Source organism: Eptesicus fuscus, chromosome 17 (assembly GCF_027574615.1).
Source record: "Eptesicus fuscus isolate TK198812 chromosome 17, DD_ASM_mEF_20220401, whole genome shotgun sequence".
NCBI lineage: Eukaryota > Metazoa > Chordata > Mammalia > Chiroptera > Vespertilionidae > Eptesicus > Eptesicus fuscus.
Window position 1 is genome coordinate 15,584,021 of NC_072489.1, and position 21,036 is coordinate 15,605,056.

Consider the following 21,036-nt stretch of genomic DNA (forward strand, 5'->3'; position numbering starts at 1 on the left):
TCCATCAGGCCAGTTCCATGCCTGCTGCACAGTCCAATGTCAGGGCTGACCTGTGAGCCCAAAGCCCTGGTTCTGTGATATAATCCTCCTCATAATGTTTTTGTTTATATTCCTTAATGTGTCTTCTAATTTTTCTAAAACAAATACATTTTTATTGATTTCAGAGAGGAAGGGAGAGTGGGAGAGAGAGAGAAACATCAATGAGAGAGAATCATCAATTGGCCGCCTCCTGCACACCCCCTACTCGGGATCAAGACTACAGCCCAGGCATGTGCCCTGACCGGGAATTGAACAGGTGACCTCTTGGTTCCTGAGTCGACACTCAACCACTGAGCCACACCTTGCTGGGCCCAATTTTTAAATTGAATCATCCTTCCCCTTATCTTTCCCAACTAAAAACCTTCAAGCACAAAGGGCTCTTAAAACTCTTTCCAATAGCCTTTGTATTAATTTTAATTTTTTTCTCTTTAAAAAATATTTTTTTTCTTTTTAAAAAATTTTATTTTATTGCTTAAAGTATTACAAAGAGTATTACATATGTCTCCTTTTTTTCCCCATTGACCTTCCCCCGGTCTCCCCTACCCCCCAGTATCTTGCATCCATTGGTTATGCTTATATGCATGCATACAAGTCCTTCGGTTGATCTCTTATCTTGCCCCCCCCAACCCTCCCCAGCCTTCCTGCTATAATTTTAAAAAATCTTTATTGTTGAGAGTATCATAGATGTCTTCCCCTCCCCATTTGCCTCCTCCACCTGGTTCCTACCCCACCCCAGGCCTTCACCACCCTATTGTCTGTGTCCATAGATAAGATCTGTGGTTAATCTGTTCCCACCCTCTTTCCCCCCTTCCCTCTGAGATTCATCAGTCTGTTCCATGCTTCCATGCCTCTGATTCTATTTTATTCACCAGTTTATTTTGTTCATTAGATTTCTTATTTGTTTTGATTTTTAGATTCAATCATTGATAGATATGTATTTGTTGCCATTTTATTATTTATATATTTTTATTTCTCCTCCTCCTCCTCCTCCTCCTCCTCCTCCTCTTCTCGTTGGCATTTTAATTATGATGTGTCTTGGCATGGCCTCTTTGGGTTCCTCTTGTTTGGGACTCTGTGCTTCCTGGACTTGTAAATGTATTTCTTTCACCAGGTAGGGGAAGTGTTCTGTTATTATTTCTTCAAATAGGTTTTCAATATCTTTCTCTCTCATCTCCTTCTGGCACTCCCAAATGGGAATGTTGGAACATTTGAAGTTGTCCCAGAGGCTCCTTATACTATCTTCATATTTTTGGATTCTTTTTTCTTTTTTCTCTTCTGATTGGGTGTTTTGTGCTTCCTCATATTCCAAATCATTGATTTGATTCTCAGAATCCTCTACTCTACTATTGAATCCCTGTAAATTATTCTTTATTTCAATTAGTGTATACTTAATATCTGACTGGTCCTTTTTCATGTCTCTGACATTTTCACTAAGATCCTTGAATGTTTCATGAAGATCCTTGAGTAACCTTACAAACATGGTTTTGAACTCTATATCCAGTAGTTTTCGTGCTTCTATTTCTTTCGTTTGAGACATGTTTCTTTGTCACCACATTTTGGCTGCTTCCCTGTGTTTGTTTCTGTGTATCAGGTAGAGCTGCTATGTCTCCTGGAATTGGGAGAGTGGCCTTGTGTAGCAGGTGTCCTGTAGGGCCCAGTGGCCCAGCCTCTCCAGTCACCTGAGCTGGGCGCTCCAGGTGCACCCCTGTGTGGGCTGTGTGCACTGTCTTGTAGTTCGTTGAGCCTTGATTGCTGTTGACGTCTCTGGGAGGAGTTGACCTCCAGGCCAATTGGCTGTGAGGACCAGCTGTGACTAACGTGGGAGAGCTGCTGTGCAGGAGGCGAGGCCCAGGTATAAAGCAAGGCAGGCTGGTGCTAGTGCTGGGTCTTGGGCCTTTTATTGATAGGTTTGGGACATGCTGTCACCATCTGCAGCTTTTTGAGAGATTTCAGCGAAGTCTGAAGCCAGGGCAGGCCATTAGTATGGGAAAGCTGCTGTAAACAGGTTGGGTGGAGCTGCAGATTGAATGGGGCGGGGTCTCAGGGCAGCCCGTGCTCCAGACTGATTGAGACTCAGATCTGGCTGCCGGTCAGTCCTGCGACAGGGAAGGTCCCAGCACAGGAACAATGACCCTTGCGAGCACCCCCATCTGGGAGAAAGCCACCCCAAGTTCCTGCCCTGATGCCAGACAGTCCAGCTCCTCCCCATATGTGTGTGGGTCCTCCAGCGCTGGAGCTCGGAACAAGAGGATCTTGTAAGTTTGTGCGCGAGCCTTTAAGAGGAACACCTGGGATTCCAGCAGCCGCCTTGTCACTCAGTCCCAATCCCCACTGGTTTTTACAGCCCGAAGTTAAGGGGACTTCTCTTCCCAGCTCTGGGAGCCTGGGCTGGGGGTCTCTGTGGGCCTGGGACCCCTTGCTCTTCTGGGAGGCCTCCGCAGAGAGATCTCCCTTCCAATTAAAAAGCCGCACGTGGGTGCCGGGCCGGCCTGCTTCACGCCGCCGCTGTTCCACGCCAGTCTCAGTGTGCTTTCTTCTTTCCTTCTCTAGTTGTCGGACTTCCATGCAGTCAGCTTTCAGGTGATCCTGGAAGATGGTTGATCTGTATTTTAGTTGTAATTTTGATGAGGTTCTGGGAGGTGGCGAGTATAGGCGTTTACCTACGCCACCATCTTCCAATTCCGAATTGTACATTTTAAATGGGTGAATTGTATGGTTTGTAAATTAAATTTTACAAAGCTGTTAAAGAATCACTTATCTGTGGAGAAAAGTGAACCATACTACACTGCTGGTGGGAATGCAGACTGGTGCAGCCACTGTGGAAAACAGTATGGCGTTTCCTAAAAAAATTAAAAATGGAATTCCCATTGGACCCAGTGGTCCCACTTCTAGGAATATATCCCAAGAAACTAGAAACACCAGTCAGAAAGAATATATGCACCCCTATGTTCATAGCAGCACAATTTACAATAGCTAAGATTTGGAAACAACCCAAGTGCCCATCAGCAGATGAGTGGGGAAAAAGCTGTGGTACATCTACACAATGCAATACTACACAGCTATAAAAAAGAAAGAACTCTTACCATTTGCAACAGCATGGAGGGTACTATGCTAAACGAAATAAGCCACTTAGAGAAAGATAAGTATCACATGATCTTACTCATATGTCAAATCTACTGAACAAAATAAACTGATGAACAAAAATAGATCCAGAAACATGGAAGCATGGAGCAGACCGTGGGTGGTGGCAAGAAATCAACCAAAGAACTTGTATGCATATGTGCATAACCCATGGACACAGACAATAGGGTGGTGAAGGCCTGAGGTCAGGGTGGGCTGGAAGAGGTCAATGGGGGGAAAAGGGGACATATGTAATACTTTCAACAATTAAGATTTTTTTAAAAAAGAATCACTTGTCTAAATATATGTGGGTCTATTTCTGGACATGCTAGTCTGTTCCGCTTATCTATCTGTATGTCAATGCCACATTGTTTTAATTACTGTGGCTTTATAGTATGTCTGAATCAGGTAATGTAAACCTTCCACATGGATTTTAGAATCAGCTTGTCAGTCTTCACCACTGGTGTTTTCCTTGGGATCTCATGGCATCTATAACCCATTTGGGGACAACATATATCTTAACATTGTTGTCTTCTGACCCATGAAGAAGATATAGCTATTTATCTATTTACATATTTTAAAAATTTCTCTCAGCAGTGTTTTCTAGTTTCCAGTGTAAAGGACTTTCACATATTTTATTTATCTATTTACATATTTTAAAAATTTCTCTCAGCAGTGTTTTCTAGTTTCCAGTGTAAAGGACTTTCACATATTTTTTGTCACATTTTTTATCCCCAAGTACTTGATATTTTAATGCTTTAACAAATGGCATTTTATTCATTTTAATTTCTAACTTTTACTGTTAGAATATAGAAATACAATTAATTTTTGTATGTTGATCTTATACCCTTCAACCTTGTTAAAGTCACTGCAGTCATGTACCACATAATGACGTTTTGGTCAACAACAGAACACATCTAGGATGGTGGTCCCATAATATTTTAATGAAGCTGAAACAGTCCTATCGCCAGGTGATGTCATAGCCCTCCTAATGTCATCACACAAGCCTTCCTCACCTGTTTGTGGTGACGCTGGTGTAAATGAACCTACGGCGCTGCCACTCGTATAAAAGCACAGCACATACAGTTATGTACAGTACATAATACTTGCTAATGATAATACATGCCTATGTTTCTGATTTATTTACTATACTATACTTTTTCCCCATTCTGGAATATAAAGCTCTTTTTAATTAAAGTATAGTTGACATATAATATTAGTTTCAAGAGTATAACATATGACTTGACATTTATAGACCTTAAAAAGTGGTCACCATGAGAAGTCACCGTCTGTCACCATACAGAGTTACTGTGATAATATTGACTGTATTCCCTGTGCTGTAATTAACATCCCCATTACTTATTTATAAGTTTGTATCTCTTAATCCCCTTTATCTTTTTGGCCATCTTCCTACTGCCCAACCCTCTGGCAACTTCAGTTTGTTTTCTATATCTATGACTCTGTTTGTCTTGTTTTGTTTGTTCATATGTTTAGTTTTATAGATTCCACATATAAGTGAAGTGATACAGTATTTGTCTTTTTTGGACTTATTTCACTTAGCATAATAATACTTTCTAGATTTATCCATGTTGTTGCAAATGGCAAGCTTTCATTTTTTTCATGACTGAGTAATTTCCATTGTGTGTGTGTGTGTGTGTGTGTGTGTGTGTGTGTACCACTTCTTTATCCATTCATCTATCAATGGACACTAGGTTGCTTCCATATCATGGCTATTGTAAGTAACGCAATGAACATCGAGGTGCATATCTCTTTGATTTAGTGTTTTGTTTTTTTCAGGTAAGCATCCAGAAGTGGAATTGCTGGGTCTTTCTTTGTCTCTTCTTATAAGTATTGCTATCTCAGCTTTTTCTTTTCACTTCAATTTTCATGGAATATCTTTTTCCATTCATCCATTTACTTTCGATCTATGTGTGTCTTTTGATCTGAAGTGAGTCTCACGTAGGCTTGTTTTTTAAATCCATTCAGCCACCCTATGTCTTTTTTGTTGTTGTTAATCCTCACCTGAGGATATTTTTTCCATTGATTTTTTTTTAGACCGAGTGAAAGAGAGGGAGGGAGTGAGAAGGAGAGAGAGAAACATCAATGTAAGCGAGACACATCAATTGGTTGCCTCCTGCATGCACTGGGACTGGGGATTGAACCTGCAACCCAGATACATGCCACTGACCAGGAATCAAACCTGAGAACCTCTGGTGTGCAGGCGGATGCTCTGACCACTTAGCACACTGGCCAGGGCCACCCTGTCTTTGGAATGGAGCACTTATATACTAGACTTCTTTAAAGGTTGATAGAACTCATGAGTGAAGCCATATAGGTCTATGGCAACCACTGAACATTTTACTGTCTCCATAGTTTTTCCTTTTCCAGAATGTTATACATTTAGAATCATACAGTATACAGCCTTTTCAGATTGATTTCTTTCACTAAGTAATATGCATTTAAAGTTCCTTCATGTCTTTTCATGGCTTGATAGCATGTTTCTTTTTAGTGCTGAATAATATTCCATTATCTGGATGTACCACAGTTTATTTACGCATTTACCTATGAAGGACATCTTGGTTGTTTTCAAGTTTTGGCAATCCTATTAATAAAAGCCTAATATGCTAAGTGTCTGGTTGACCAGTTGGCTGTTCAACCAATCAAAGAGTAATATGCTAATGATATGCTAAGGCCGCTCAATTGCTCGCTATGACATGCACTGACCACCAGGGAGCAGACGGTCTGACTGGTAGATTAGCTTGCTGCTGGAGTCCAGCCGATTGGGACTGAGTGAGATGGGCCAGACATGCCCTGGAGCCCTCCTGTGGTCCCTCCCCGGCTGGTCAACCTTCCACATTCCTCCCCGGCCCTGATCGTGCACCGGTGGGGTCCCTCGGCCTGGCTTGTGCCCTCTCACAATCCAGGACCCCTTGGGCGATGTTGGAGAGCCGGTTTTAGCCCGATCCCACAGGCCAGTCTGAGGGACCTCATTGGTGCACGAATTTGTGCACCAGGCCTCTAGCCTATATAATAAAAGCCTAAGCGACCATTACAGCAGAACAACTGGAATGACCAGTTGCTATGATGTGCACTGACTACCACGGGGGCAGAAGCTCAATGCAGGAGCTGCCCCCTGGTGGTCAGTGCACTCCCACAGGGGGAGCGTTACTCAGCCAGAAGCCAGGCTCACGGCTGGTGAGTTCAGCTGCCACGGCATCAGGAGCCTCTCCCGACTCTGCGGCTGCAGGCTGGGTTGAGTGCAAGTGGTGCCTGTGCCCGAATGGGGCTCCTCCCTGGCCGCCTGCCGCTCGGTATACACTGCTACATCTCTCAGGGGATGTCCGACTGCAGGTTTAGGCTTTCGGTCATCCCCCAACTGGTCCTGGACTGCGAGAGGGGGATTTCTTGCACTGGGCCTCTAGTCATGAATAAAGCTGGTATAAACATCTGTCTGTGTGGATATAAGTTTCCAACGCCTTTGTGTAAATAAAAGGAGTGTGATTGTTGGATCATGCGATAAGAGTATGTTTAGTCTTCTGGGAAACGGCTAAACTGTCTTCCAAAGTGGCTGTACCATTTTGCATTCCCATCAGCAATAAGAGTTCCTGTTGCTCCACATCCTCACCAGCATTTTATGTTCTCAATTTTGGCTATTGTAACAGGTGTGAAGTTATTGTTTTAATTTGAAATTCTCTAATGACATATAACATTGAGCATACAATTATTTTTTCAATTGTATAGCTTCTTTGGTGAAGTGTCTGTTCAGGTCTTTGGCCCATTTAAAAAAATCAAATTGTTTTCTTGTCAAGTTTTGAGATATCTGTGTATATTTTTGATGACAATATCTTATCAGATGTATTTTTTGCAAATATTTTCTCCCAACCCATGGCTTATTTTTGTTGACCAGAAATCGGCTGGTAATCTCATTGAGGAGTCCTTGTAGGTTATGAGTTGCTTCTCTCTTGCTGCTTTCAGATTCTTTGTCTTGTGACAGTTTGATTTAATGTGTTTCAATCTGAATCTCTTTGAGATTATCCTACTTGGGGTTTGTTGATCTTATTGGATGTGTAAATTAATATTTGTCATCAAACTTGGGCCATTCTCAGCAATTATTTATTTACATAATCTTTCTGCTTCTTTCTCTTCTCTCCCTCTGGAATTTCTCTTATGTGTATATTGGTATGCTTGATGGTATCCCATAGCTCTCTTAGGCTCTATTCATTTGTCTTCATTCTTATTTTTCCTGTTCCTCAGATAAGATAATCTCTATTGATCTATTTTCATAGTCTCATATTCTTTCTTCTGCTGGTTCAAATCTGCTGCTGATCCCATCTAATGAATATTTTCATTTGAGTTAATATAATTTTCAATTCCAGTGTATCTGTTTTTTAAAATATATTTTTTCTTATTGATAACCTCTATTTGGTGAGACAAAATGCTTTCCCTTAGTTCTTTTTTTAAAAATTTAATTTATTGGGGTTACACTGGTTAACAAAATTACATAGGTTTCAGGTGCACGATTCTACAACACATCATCATCTGCACACTGTATTGTGTGTTCACCATGCCAAGTCTAAGTCTCTGTCCATCACCATTTATTCCCTCATATCCTCCTCTTCCTCCCAGCCCCCCACTCCAGCAATCACCACACTGTTGTACATGCCCATGAGTTCATTCTCTTTTTCATTTTTCTAGAGTCTAAGTTCTTTAGACATGTTTTCAATTAGCTGTTGAACATACTTAAAATGGCTGATTTATAGTCTTTGTCTAGTAAGTCCAATGCCTGGGCTTCCCCATGGACAGTTTTCTAATTGTTGCTCTTTTTTCCTCCAGGTATGGGCCATGCTTTCTTGTTGCTTGCATTCCTTGGAGTGTGAGGATGGCATTAGGGTAAGTTAAAGTATCACAAAGTTCACTAATCTCATCAAGATGCAGCTGTTTCTCTTAAAAAAATGCTTCCCAAATTGCTTCAAGCTTTTGATTACTGAGTAGAGTTCTGAAAAGGTTGGTTCTAACAGATTTTGCCAGTTTTCAGTTGCTTTTTTAGAGGGGCACACTTTGTAATTTTCACTAATGTCTTTCCTGTAAATCTTTAAAAGCTGGTTTACTTTATAGTTACAACACTACTCTTAGCCACATTTCAAGTGCTCAGTAGCCATAGGGGGTTAGTAGCTACCATATTGGAAAGTGTAAGTCTCTCTCTCTCAAAAATAAATAAATAAATAAAAAAAATCCAAGCAGTTATTTAAATTAATATAAATGAGAAATGAAGTCTCTAATGGCTTTCTTGTACTTTGGCTAGAATTGATTTTCATGGCAAGGTTAAATTCTCTATGAACTAACTGTAGGTATCAAATAATAACCACCACTTCTCAAGCACTTTACTTAACGCCAGGCAACATTTTAAGATTTACATGTATTAGCACTTTTATTCTTTACAACAACCTAATGGGGCAGGTATTCTTGTGCTTTAAAAATGCAGAAAGCAAAGTATCCAGAAGTTAAGCAACTGACCCAAGGTTTCACAGCTAAAAAGTTGCATAGCCAGGACTTAAACCTTGAAAGTCTGGCTTTAAAACGCAGGCTATTAACCATCACTATATGATACTTAGCAGTCCTTACAGGAGAAACTCAGAGAAAAATTATGTTGGCTCAGGGAGAACAGGGTGGGGAGGAAACAGCCCTATACATAATGCTAAAAACATCAGAAAGTACAAAGCACACTTGCAAGAAAACAAACCCACATTTTTATTGAGTGCTATGTACCTTTATGTAGCACGTTACTTGACACTTATAAGCAGTCAGTGAATATTTGTTGAATAAATGAATGATGCATAATTACACATTGTACTATGTCTTTTAAAAAATTTATTGATTTAGAGAGAGAGGAAGGGGGGAAGAGAGAAACATCAATTTTGCTATTCCGCTTATTTATGTATCCATTGCTTGATTTTTGTATGTGCCCTGGCGGGAGATGGAACCTACAGCCTTGGTCTTTCGGGATGATGCTCTAACCAGCTGCGCTACCCGGCCAGGGCCACTGTGCTAGGTCTTTACATAGGTCTCATTCCAAGTCATTTCATTTATTTATTTATTAATCCTCACCCAAGGATGTTTATTCCATTGTTTTTTAAAAGAGAGAGTGGAAAGGAAGGAGGGAAAGAGGGAGAGGGAAAAGCAGAGAGAGAGAGAGACAGAGAGACAGAGAGACCAGGGCGGGGAATGGATTATGCACCCCGAGTACCCGCCCTTGACTGGCAATTGAACCCCTGACTCTTTGGTGCCCAGGACGATGCTCTATCCACCTAGCAATACCGGCCAGGGCATGCCAAGTCATTTTTTTTTTTAACATTTTTTTAAAATTGATTTCAGAGAGGAAAGGAGAGGGAGAGAGAGAGAGAAACATCAATGATGAGAATCATTGATTGGCTGCCTCCTGCACGCTCCCCACTGGGGATCAAGTGCACAATCCTGGCATGAGCCCTGACTGGTAATCGAACCTTGACCTCCTGGTTCACAGGTGTTCGATCAACAACTTAGCCACACAGGCCAGGCCCAAGTCATGTTAAAGAGGAGGAACTGAAGCTCAGAGTGGTGGAATCATTTTCCCCATTGAGAGGGTTAGTTCAGGGATTAAAAACTCAATCCTCAAATTCCAGGTCCCCTACACTATAGCTTTTTCTGAGTTGAAAAAGGATCGAAGTCACAAAGGATAAAAGCTTACACCATGCCACATGATCCCATTTCATTTATTTGCATGTAGATTATGTGATTAGAGATGGGGAATGTAAGGGACCCAGCTGTGGCAGCCTGGGTACCCTTTTCTCCTGTCCACGTAGGGGACTGACTTCTAAGAATGGAGAAGGAAGAGTTCAGACAATATGAGCAATTATAGCTGTTGTGGCAGCTAAGATCCTTGGTCACCTGCCCTTCCTAAGTCTGACTCGCTGCAGAGAACTGGAGGACTGTGAAAGGACTTCATTGAGCAAACATTCATTCCGCATCTCCTAAGAGAAGGCATATACCCCAATAAACAATTATGTGATACATTCTTTTTTTTTTCTCTCATAGAAACGAAGGTTTATTTTGATAGAGACATGCAGAATACAAAGGGCTGAAATAAATGAGTGATGGTTAACATAAAATAATAGGACATTTTATTATGTGATTACATTCTCATGGTATAAATTACAATGAGGAAATATGCAAGTATTTTGAGAGAGAAAAGGATAGGGCAGCAACTAACTTCCTGGGAAGTTTAGAGAACACTTTTTAAAGGGCTTTGACTTTGAGCTGAATCTTTAAACATGAGTAGTTGTAGAAGGAAAAGTTCTCTAGATGGGGGCATGAACATGGTTTTAAGTTAGGTTTGTTTGGGCCAGGGTGCAGGGTTATAAGGACTATGGCAGTAGGAAGGCTGTTTGGGAGTGGATGGTTGAGGAATTGAAAGACCAGGGAATTGATTGTGTTTCTACTTTAGCAAGGCATCCCATGCTGAGGGGGACTGCCTAATGAAGAAGAACCGGAGTTGGGGAAATTAGACGTGATGATGGTCTAAATTATACCTGAGGGGATGAAGAGGCAGGAGAGATTTAAGAGAGAACTGAGAGAACGTGGTGATCAATTAGCTGTGTGGGTGAGAAAGGGATAAAGTCAGAAAGAATTATTTCTATTAATGGAGATAAAAAAAAAGTAGGAGGAATAGACTGGACCTGGGTGTTCAAGAGAAGGCGCGTTCTGTTTTGACAATCAGTGGGCCTGCGGAATATCCCCAGGGGCTGACCTGTGAGTTTTAAGCCTAAACCTTGGGAGGGAATTAGGGTCAGAAACAGATTTGAGAGTTATCAAGTGAGAGATGAATTCGTGGAAGTCAAATTGGTCACTTAGGAGGAGCATATAGAGAGACAAAAGGCTTGTGGGTGTAGAGTGTCAACGGAGGACGACAGAGGAGGTGTTCCTAAAACAAAGAGGCTGCAAAGGAGGCAAGAGGATGAGACGTGTCAAAGTCAAGGTAATGAGAAGTTTCAAGAGAGTGTGGTCCTTCCTCAAAGTCAGATGCTGAGAAAAGATGAGGTCGGGTAGCGACTGAAAACTGGTTGTTATTGGATTTGACAATTGAAGTTTTCCCGTGGTCAGTGAGTTCAGGGGTCTGGATTGGGAGACGTCTGGTTGGTGTTTGCAGGGGTGGTTCAGGAATGTTCCAACTTCCAGGTAGATTAGGGGGTGAGGAGAACGTGTCCCATCCTCAGACAGGAGCTTGGAGATGTGGTGGCCCCAAGAAACCCTGCAGCAGCACAAGGCTGGCTAGTTTTGTGATGGAACTCACGACCAAAGTCACATGTTGAAGTAAATAATATATATGGTTTTGATATCTACTGTTTTATTTTCTTCGTGAGATGCTATTAGTCAAGTTTAATAGGTTTTTCTAATTAAGTACTTCATATTTTTCCAACATTGGGAAAACTTCAACCATACAGAAATGTTGAAAAGTATTATGTAGCAAATATCCATCTATTGACTACCTTTCTACAATTAACATTTTGCTCTATTTGTCTTATCTACTCATCTTCCCATTCATATTTTGATGCACTTCACTATAAGTTTAAGACGTAAATACACTTTACCAGTGTGCATATCATTAACTAGAATTCAGTTATTTGCTTAGAATTCAATTATGTGTGCGTCAGATTAAAAAAAAATCATACAACTTGAGTGAAATATTCCCCCCGAGTTTTGACAAATTCATACATTGTGTTAGCCCTAGTGTGGCTGGAACATCACCGTCAATTCAGAAAGTCCCATTTCCCTTCTGGTCAGTTTCCACTTCTCCCCTCTCCCACAGAGCCAACCCTTCTTCTGATTTTTTTCACTATAGGTTGGTTTTGCCTGTTCTAGAACTTCATAAAAATGGAATCTTGTGGCCTGTACTTTTTCATATCTGGCTTCTTTCTCTCAGTAAAATGTTTTTGAGATAATTTCACCAGTAATTTCTTTCTTTTGCTGAGTATTATTCCATTGTTTGATTGCACCCCAGTTTTAATCTATATTCCTAATGTTAGCTGCACTGTTTCCAGTTTTTGGCAACAATGAAGAGCACTGCTATGAATAGTCTAATACAGGTCTTTCAGGGGGCATGTGCTTTCATTTCTTTTGGGTAAATATCTGGAGTGGAATGGCTGGATCAAAGAACAGAGGGCTTAATTTTATAAGAAACTTCCAGGCCTTCTTCCAAAGCTTGTTCCATCTTCCACTTCCACTAGCAACATTGCTTTTTTACATCCTCTCTAACATGTGGTGTTGTCACTTACCTCTCCGTCATTCTGGGGCAGTAATATCCCACGTCTCAGTGAAGGATGATGTTGAATACTTGATCACGTGCTTATTGGCCATTCATATATTTTCCTTTGTAAGGTCATCTGCTTGTCTTTTCATTATTGAGTTGTAAGAGTTTTTAATACAGTAAGTTCTAACTTAACGTTGTTGATAGGTTCTTGGAAACTGCCACACTAACCATTTTACCATAGCCTGACTTATATAAGTAACAGGTTCCTAAGGCACACGTCTGTGCATCAGTTAACCTGTGGTAAAATTGGTTAGCGTAGCAGTTTTCAGGAAGCTATCAATGACAGAGAATTTGCTGTACATTCTAGATATCAGCTCTTTCACAGACATGTGTTGTATGTTATCCTGGATGGCGGCTTGTTTTTTTGGAGTTCCATTCATCAATATTTTTTCTTTTATGGTAAGTGTATCAAACTCCTAAGAAACTTTTGCCTATCCCCAAGCTATAAAAATATTCTCCTATGCTTTATTCTAGAAGCATAATAGTTTAGCTTTTATGTTATGGCCAGACCCATGTCTAATTTGTCCTCCACCCCCACCCTCACCCCCCGCAGAGATATCAAGCTATTATATAGCATTGTCTATTGAAAAGACTTCCTCCTATTAGGTTGCTTTGGTGCCTTCGTAAAATATCAAACTACTTCATATTTAAATTTGTTTTACTGTTCATACAAACTGTTTTTATTCATACATTCTCTTAACACCCCCTCCTAGATCACTGGGGTTGGATATGTTTTCCAGTTGAGAAGAACAAGACCCAGAGCAGTTCAGGAGCTTGTCCAAGGGGACACAAAGCCAAGGCCTTGAACACAGAACTATTACTGGATCATAAAAGATGTTAACATTTTAAACCTATTTTATCCAGTGGAAATATTATTAAATGAACATAATTTTATTTCAACACTGGCAGTATTTTAGACCATCAGCCAAACACATGCCTCCCTTGCAGGCTTGTGTATGTCCAAAACAATCTTTATATGATGCACCTCTGGTTTGAAAGAGTGAAAACTACAATGCTTGCTCCCCCAAATTGGGTAAGAATAATAGCTTCTAGCCAAGGTTGTTTGGACTTCTAAAAGTAGTGACTATTTGAAAAGCCTAGTTGGTGAGTGGTACTTGATCAATAGTTTTGGGGTAAGATATTTTCTCTTAAAAAAAAAATAAAAGTAGGAAAAGGTTTATCAGTGTCCCTCCTAGTTATCTAAGAAAAATACATTCTGTAGTAGTTTTAATATGATTAAGATTACCCTCGCACACGAACTAATTTTTTTTTTTTAAATCCTCACCCCAGGATATTTTTCCATTGATTTTTGGAGAGAGAGAGAGAGAGAGAGAGAGAGAGAGAGAGAGAGAGAGAGAGACATCAATGTGAGAGAAACACATCGATTGGTTGCCTCCTGCCTGAGCCCCGACCAGGGCCTGGGCCAGGGAGGAGCCTGCAACCAAGGTACATGCCCTTGATGGGAATCAAACCCTGGACCCTTTGGTCCCCAGGCCGACACTCTATCCACTGAGCCAAACCAGCTAAGGCTTGAACTCACTTTTTCATGAGACAAAGTTAGAGGACTCACACTTCCTGATTTCAACATTGGTCAAAGCTACAGTAATCAGGATGGTCTGGACTGGCTTAAAGCAGACATGTAGATCAGTGGGATAGAACTGAGAGTCCAAAAGCAAAACCTTACATTTATGGTGAATTCATTTTTGACAATGGTGCCAAGACAATTCAATAGTGGAGAAAATAATCTTTACAATAGAGTGCAGGGACAAGCGAACATTCCCGTGAAAGATATAGTTTGCATACATACAAAGTAAACTAAAAATGGGCCAAAGACTTCAATGTAAGAGCAAAAACGCTTAGAAGACAACATAGGTTGTTTTCTTTGTAACCTTGGATAAGGCAATGATTTCTTAGATATGAAATCATAAGCTCAGTTGACAAAAAAATAGATAAATTGAACTTCAAACTAATAAAAATAAATAAATAAATTGAACTTCAAACAAATCAAACCTAAAAAAAAAAAGGATACTATCAAGAGAGTAAAAACACAACCCACAGAATGGAAGCAAATATTTGTAAATCATCCATAATAATAAAAGCATAATATGCAAATTGACCGAATGGCCGAACAGCAGAAGGACTGTCCTGCCGTCCTTCTGGATGAAGCCGGGGCTGTGAGGGTCGAGGCAGCTGGGGCTGCAAAGGTCTATTCTTGCATGAATTTCCTGCATAGGGCCTCTAGTATATCTAATAAAAGACATATCTACAATATGTAAAGGGTGCTTACAACTCAATAATAAAAGGACAAATCACACAATTAAAAAATGGGCAAGGGATCCGAATAGACATTTCTCCAAAGGAAAATATAAATGGCCAAAAAGCACATGAAAAGATGCTCTAAGTCATTAGTCATTAGGGAAATGCAAATCAAAACCACAATGAGATATCACTTCACACTCACTAAGATGGCTATAGTCAGATAATATCAAGACTGGCCAAGACGGAAAGAAACTGGAACCCTCAAACCTTGCTGGTGAGAATGGAAAAAAATTTGGCAGTTTCTCAAAAATTTAAACATAAGGTTATCATGTGACCCAGCAACTCTATTCTTAGGTATATACCCCCAAAATTGAAAAAAATTTGTCCGTGAATGTTCATAGTAGCAGTATTCATAATAGGCAAAAAGTGTTAACCCAAATTTCCATCAACTGATGAATGAATAAACAAAATATGGTATATCCACACACTGGAATATTATTTGGCAAAAAGAAAAAAATGAAGCACTGAAACATGCTACAAATGGATAAACTTTAAAAAACGTACCAAGTGAAAGGAGCCAGACACAAAATAACACGCATTCTATGACTCCATTTTTATGAATGTCCCAAACAGGCAAATCTACACAGGCAGGTAATAGACTAGTAGTTGCCAGGAGGTGGGAATGGGGTGAATTGGGATGTATAGTGTTTCTTTATTGGGGTGATGAAAATGTTCTTGGTTTAGATACAGTGATGGCTGCACAATTTTGTGAATATACTAAAACCACTGATTTGTATCCTTTAAAATGGAAAATTTTATGGTACATGAATTATCTCAATAATACTCCAAAAGGACAAGCAAGCATAGGAGACCTTAAAGTTTACCTAAACATAAAACAAAAACTTGAACCCTTTTCTATGATTTAATTCAGTTTTATAAACATTATCTTTTTCTTCTTCAACAACAATAATCAGTATGATAAAAATAGTAAGTAGTTATTATACACTTATTAGGCATTGTAACAAGCATTTTATACTTGGTTTTCTCTCTCAAATCACCTCAATAACCTGTAAATTGAAGCTCAAAGACGCTGAGTAATTTTCCCAAGATCATGGAAAGGTAAGTCTGACTCCTGAGGTTCTACTGTACCATTCCATTTTCCTTAAAACAGTGATGTTTTGGTCTCCAACATAATTATTTTTCAATGTGTTATATTGTTCTTCTATCTCCAGTAACAAATTCAATATCATTTCAGGGTTCAATAGTGATCTTTCTTTCTTAGTTTGTTGAACACAGAGCAAAGACAGAAAAAATTCCCATATCACAAGCTTTTATTTGTATCAAATTACAGAGTACCATAAGTAAATATAAGATTATGATTTGAATATTATAATTTGGCAAGTTATTTAATTATCCAAAGTTTATGATATATTTGATTATACACTGAAGAGATGATTTGGCATAACTTGGCAAGGTAAATATTTCTGTACCTTATTTGGCTATTTATTGTGTGTATATGTGGTACATATATGTATGAATGTGTGTACACACACACACACACACACACACACACATCCCTAAATTAAATATACTTGTATAAAAAGCTAAAGATTGATGTGTTAGGGTTAATTCCTTTAAAAATATCTATTATATTAAATTGCATCTGCATTCAAAGCAGAAATGTAAAAAACCTGATCAATTTGCTAAATACACATGAATTTACAAAGTAATTGAAAATAAAAGTTTCTATTGAAATGTTATATTCCTGTTTAATTGACATTTAAGTGGCACTATCACACTATGGAAATAAACATCATTTTTGAGTTTGTTGAGAGAATAAAGATTCTACTGAGCATTACTACACATTCTGAATTAAGCTTGACCATTATTATACAGGGAAGATGGCAGATCCCTTTCTTCGGTGTTAGGCTGGGAATTCTCAGGAAGCAGTCGGGCCGTGTCTGCACCCCGGCCTGGGTTTCCTGCGCTTCCTCAGTGGAAGTCTGGCTTCTCGGGAAAGGTGCAGCCAGTCCGCCTAATTATGACGCTTGCTGCATAGTGGCCAGCACGGATGCACTCAGTCAGCGGCTTGTCACAGACCAGTTGAGACAGGAAACCTGAAACACAGACAAAGGGGAAGACCGTGAGCACCAGGCAACAGCATCAGAAGTGTCACTGGTCAGACCAAACACCAGCCTAGACACCTACCCCTTCTCCAGCCTGGTCGGGAGGTCTTCCCCCAAACACCATGAGCTGCCCTGACGTTTCTTTTAAAGAGCTCAAGGTGGGACATGACAACTAACTGTCTAAGCCTGAACGTTCACGCTTTCCTTTAGCTTTGAGGTAACTGTAAGAAATACTGGCCAAATATTTTCTTGGGTCTTTATAGCTGAGGCGTTATTAGTTATTTATCCTTCTCCCTGCCTCTCTGGATTTCCTCTGTGCTGTTATTCCTAGCATATTGTTTTGGACAAAATCCCATCATCTGGATGTCTCTCCAAGTACAAATTTGAGAGTGGAAAAGTTAGGAAGGACCCTCCACCTCCCTTTCATCCCTAAAGTAAGAGCAAGATAATTTCTACAGTTATGTACCAGCTGAAACAAAATAAAAAGAATAAAGTAGAAAACAGTTTTGAGGACTTCTGCTTATGACCCAGATGAAATGAAAGGAACCCGATTTACCTTTCTCCAGAAAAACTAAGATAAAGACCATGTACATGAAAAAAAGTTTTTCAAATATTGCACATCAGCCACAAACGATCCACGAAAGGACATACAGGGAAAGCCGTAAAACAGCTCCAGCTCATTGCCCAGGGCACCAGGCCATGACACAAGGGGAACCACCAGGCAGAGCTCGACAGTCTCACTGAATTGAGAAGATGGAAGTGGGAGTCCAAATGGGACGTAATTAAATATCTAGGCAGACTGGTCAGGAAAAAAAGAGACAAGACATAAACCACCAATATTAGGAATAAGAGAGTTGATATCACTATAGAATCTATACCTAAAAGGATAATAAGTAAAATATATTGATTTTGTAGTTAAAGTTTCCCATAAAGAAAATTCCAGGTCCAAATTGTGTCACAAATATTTAAGGAAAAAAATAATATCAATGCTATACAAATACTTTAGAAAATGGAAAAGGAGGGAATATATCCAATTCATTCCATAAGCCAGAATTATTCTGATAACATATTCAGAAATGATGCAAATATTCTGAAGAAAATGTTAGCAAATCAGACCCAACAGTATATCTAAAAAGATAATAAATTATGATCAGGTGGAGTTTATCCTAGGAATGCAAGTTTGTTTAACATTCAAAAAAATCAATCAATATAATTTACCATATTAACTATGGAAGCCATAAGATCATCTTAGTGATGCAGAAAAAGCATTTGACAAAACCCAACATCCACTGCTAATAAAAACTTTCAGCAAACCAGGAATAGAAGGAAATTTCCTCAACCTGCTAAAGGGCACTTAGGAAAAACTTCCAGTTAATATCATTTTTAAAGTAGATGACTCAATGCTTTCCCCTTAGGATGAAGAACAAGGCAAGGATGTTTGCTCTTAAACACTGTGCTTGAGACTCTAGTCTAGCCAGTGCAACAGGCAAACAAAAGAAATACATAAAAGGCATCAAGACTGAAAAAGAAGTAAAACAGTCTTTACATGCAGATGGCAAGATTGTCTAGTTCTATGGTTCTCAATAGTAGGCAGTTTTGCCCCCCAGGGGACACGTGGCAATGTTTGGAGACAATTTTGTTTATTATAACTAGGGTGGGAGTGCTACTGGCATTTAGAGTCCAGGGATGCTGCTAAATATCCTATAATGTCAGTAATGTCAAGACTGAAGGATAAAGATGTGGTACCTATACACAATGGAATGCTACTCGGCCATAAGAAAGGATGAAATAGTGCCATTTACAACAACATGGATGGACCTTGAGAACATTATGCTAAGTGAAATGTCAGAAAAAGCGAAGAACCGTATGATTTCACTTATATGTGGGATATAAAACTGAAACTTGTGAACACCAACAGCAGTGTGGTGGTTGCCAGAGGGATGGGGTGGAAGGGGGCAAAAGGGAGTCCTACTATGGTGACAGGAGAAGATTTGACTTTGGGTGGTGGGCACACAGCGTAATATACAGATCTTATAACATAGAAACCCACACCTGAAATCTGTATGTTCATGTTGACCAATGTCAGCCCAATAAATTTAATTTAAAAATAGGAAAAATCCTATGTAGAAAATCTTATGAAAAAAAGTTCTCGAAAAAAGTTATTAGACTTACTAAGTGAGTTTGGTCAAGTTGCAGGATTCAAGATCATTATATACTAGTAAAAACCAACTGAATTTCCATACTAGTAATGTGTGCATATACAGCAATTGTATATGCTAGCAATGAACAATTAGAAAATATTAAAATACTATTTACCATACCATCAAATGTGTGAAAAATCTAGGGATAAATCTAACAAAAGTGGTGTAAGACTTGCACACTGCAAATGACAAAACATGCTGAGAGAAATAAAAGAAATCTAAATAATTAAAGAGATACAGAGTGCTCATAGATCAGAGAATTCAATATTGTTATCAGCTCTGCAGAAATTTTTCTATTGATTCAAAATGCCAATAAAAATTCCAGCAGGATTTTCTTACAGAAACGGATAAGTTGATTCTAAAATTTATGTGGAAATGCAAAGGACTTAGATTAGTTAAAAATACAAATTTGAAAAAGAAGACTACTTGATTAAAAAACGTATAGAACTAAAATAATGGAGACGCTATGGTATTGGCACAAAACTAGATAAATAGATTAGTGAAACTGAACAGAGTCCAGATATGGTCAATTGATTTTTGACAAAGATATCAAAGCAATTCAATGGAGAAAGGACAATCGTTTAAACAAATGGTCTTAGATCAGCCATATGTAAAGAAAACAAAAACTTCAACCCTTACCTCACATCATCTACAAAAGTTAACTTGAAATGGATTACAGATCTAAATGTAAGAACTAAAACTATAAAACTCTGAGAAAAAAACTGGAAAAACATTTTAGTGCTTTTGAATTTGCCAAAGATCTCTTGAGTTAAGACATAAAAAGTACAAACTTTTATAAAAGAAAATATAATTTAGACTTTGCCAAATTAAACATTTTTATACATCAATAATAAGAAACAGCCAACAGTCCTGGCAGGGTAGCTCGGTTGGTTAGTGTCCTGATATGCCCAGGTTATGGGTTTGATCCCCGGTCAGGGCACATATAAATGTATAAATAAGTGGAACAACAAATCGATGTTTCTCTCTCTCTCTTCCTATAAAAATTAATAAAACAAGAAACAACCCAACAAAAAATGGGCAAAAGTATTGAATAAACTAAAGAAGATAAAAAGATGGCAAATAAGCACATGAGAAGATGTTTGACATCATAGTGATTAGAAAACTGCAAATTAAAACCACAGTTAGATACCAGTGCCCACCCACTAGAATGGCAAAAAGGAAAAAAGACTGACCATTCCAAGTGTTGACAAGGGTGTGGATCAACTGGAACACTAATATACGGATTATTAGAATATAACATGATAAGATACCATTTGTTAGTGTCTTAAAAAGTTAAACACACATCTATCATATGACCCAGTTATCCTATTACTGGGTATTTAACCCAAGGTAAATGAAAGCATACATCCACACAAATAATTGTAAATAAATGCTACAGCTTTATTTGTAATAGCCCCAAAGTGGAAACGATCCAAACGGGAGTAAGAAGGACAGGAGGGCAGGGTCACAAAAGAGGGTGGATATAATGGCGATGTCCATAGTGACGGGGTCACAGGAGTACACATAAGTCAACATTTGTAAGATTGTACACATTACATATGTGCAGTTTTCTGAATGTCAATTATACTACCATAAAACTATACAAAAAGAAAATGAGTGTTGTGGTTACAAATAAGCTACATCGTATTAGGTCGGGCCTGGGGGAAAGCTGAGCTGCTGTGGGGGTGCTCAGACCCTCAGAAGAACAGGGGGTAATGAGAAACTGTTCCAGCCAGACTTCCAGGATTCCCACCCAGGCCCCGGCATCTGGGGCGTGGGGGCGGGCGAAGGTTAATTGAGAAGCTGTGGTACAGTGACCTGTAGAGAGCGTTATATGAGATTTATGTCCTTCCTCCTCTGCCATTCTGACCACACAGGCTTTCCCCGTTAGATTTGGGGAATGCTCTGTATCAGATAAAATAAGTAAGTATTCCCAACCAAAGGATAA

General features: G+C 39.3%; 1 protein-coding gene and 1 long non-coding RNA gene across 6 annotated transcripts in view; one reads left to right on the forward strand and one right to left on the reverse strand.

Moving 5' to 3' along the window:
* LOC114232891 (uncharacterized) overlaps positions 1-10,155 on the forward strand; it is a 68,123-nt gene extending 57,968 nt beyond the window's left edge. For both annotated transcript variants that reach the window (XR_003619000.2, XR_008558711.1), the window contains exons 3-4: positions 7,993-8,049; positions 9,999-10,155. This is a non-coding gene — a long non-coding RNA (uncharacterized LOC114232891). The remainder of the gene's footprint in view (positions 1-7,992; positions 8,050-9,998) is intronic.
* A 5,253-nt stretch (positions 10,156-15,408) lies between these two features.
* Positions 15,409-21,036, reverse strand: part of ADK (adenosine kinase) — a 476,499-nt gene continuing 470,871 nt past the window's right edge. Inside the window, exon 10 of one of the 4 annotated variants that reach the window (XM_054728736.1) lies at positions 15,409-16,878. In XM_054728736.1, the coding sequence (XP_054584711.1) occupies positions 16,754-16,878 (125 nt within the window). In that variant the 3' untranslated portion in view covers positions 15,409-16,753. The remainder of the gene's footprint in view (positions 16,879-21,036) is intronic. The other 3 variants (XM_008145357.3, XM_054728737.1, XM_008145356.3) reach the window with 3 other exon arrangements.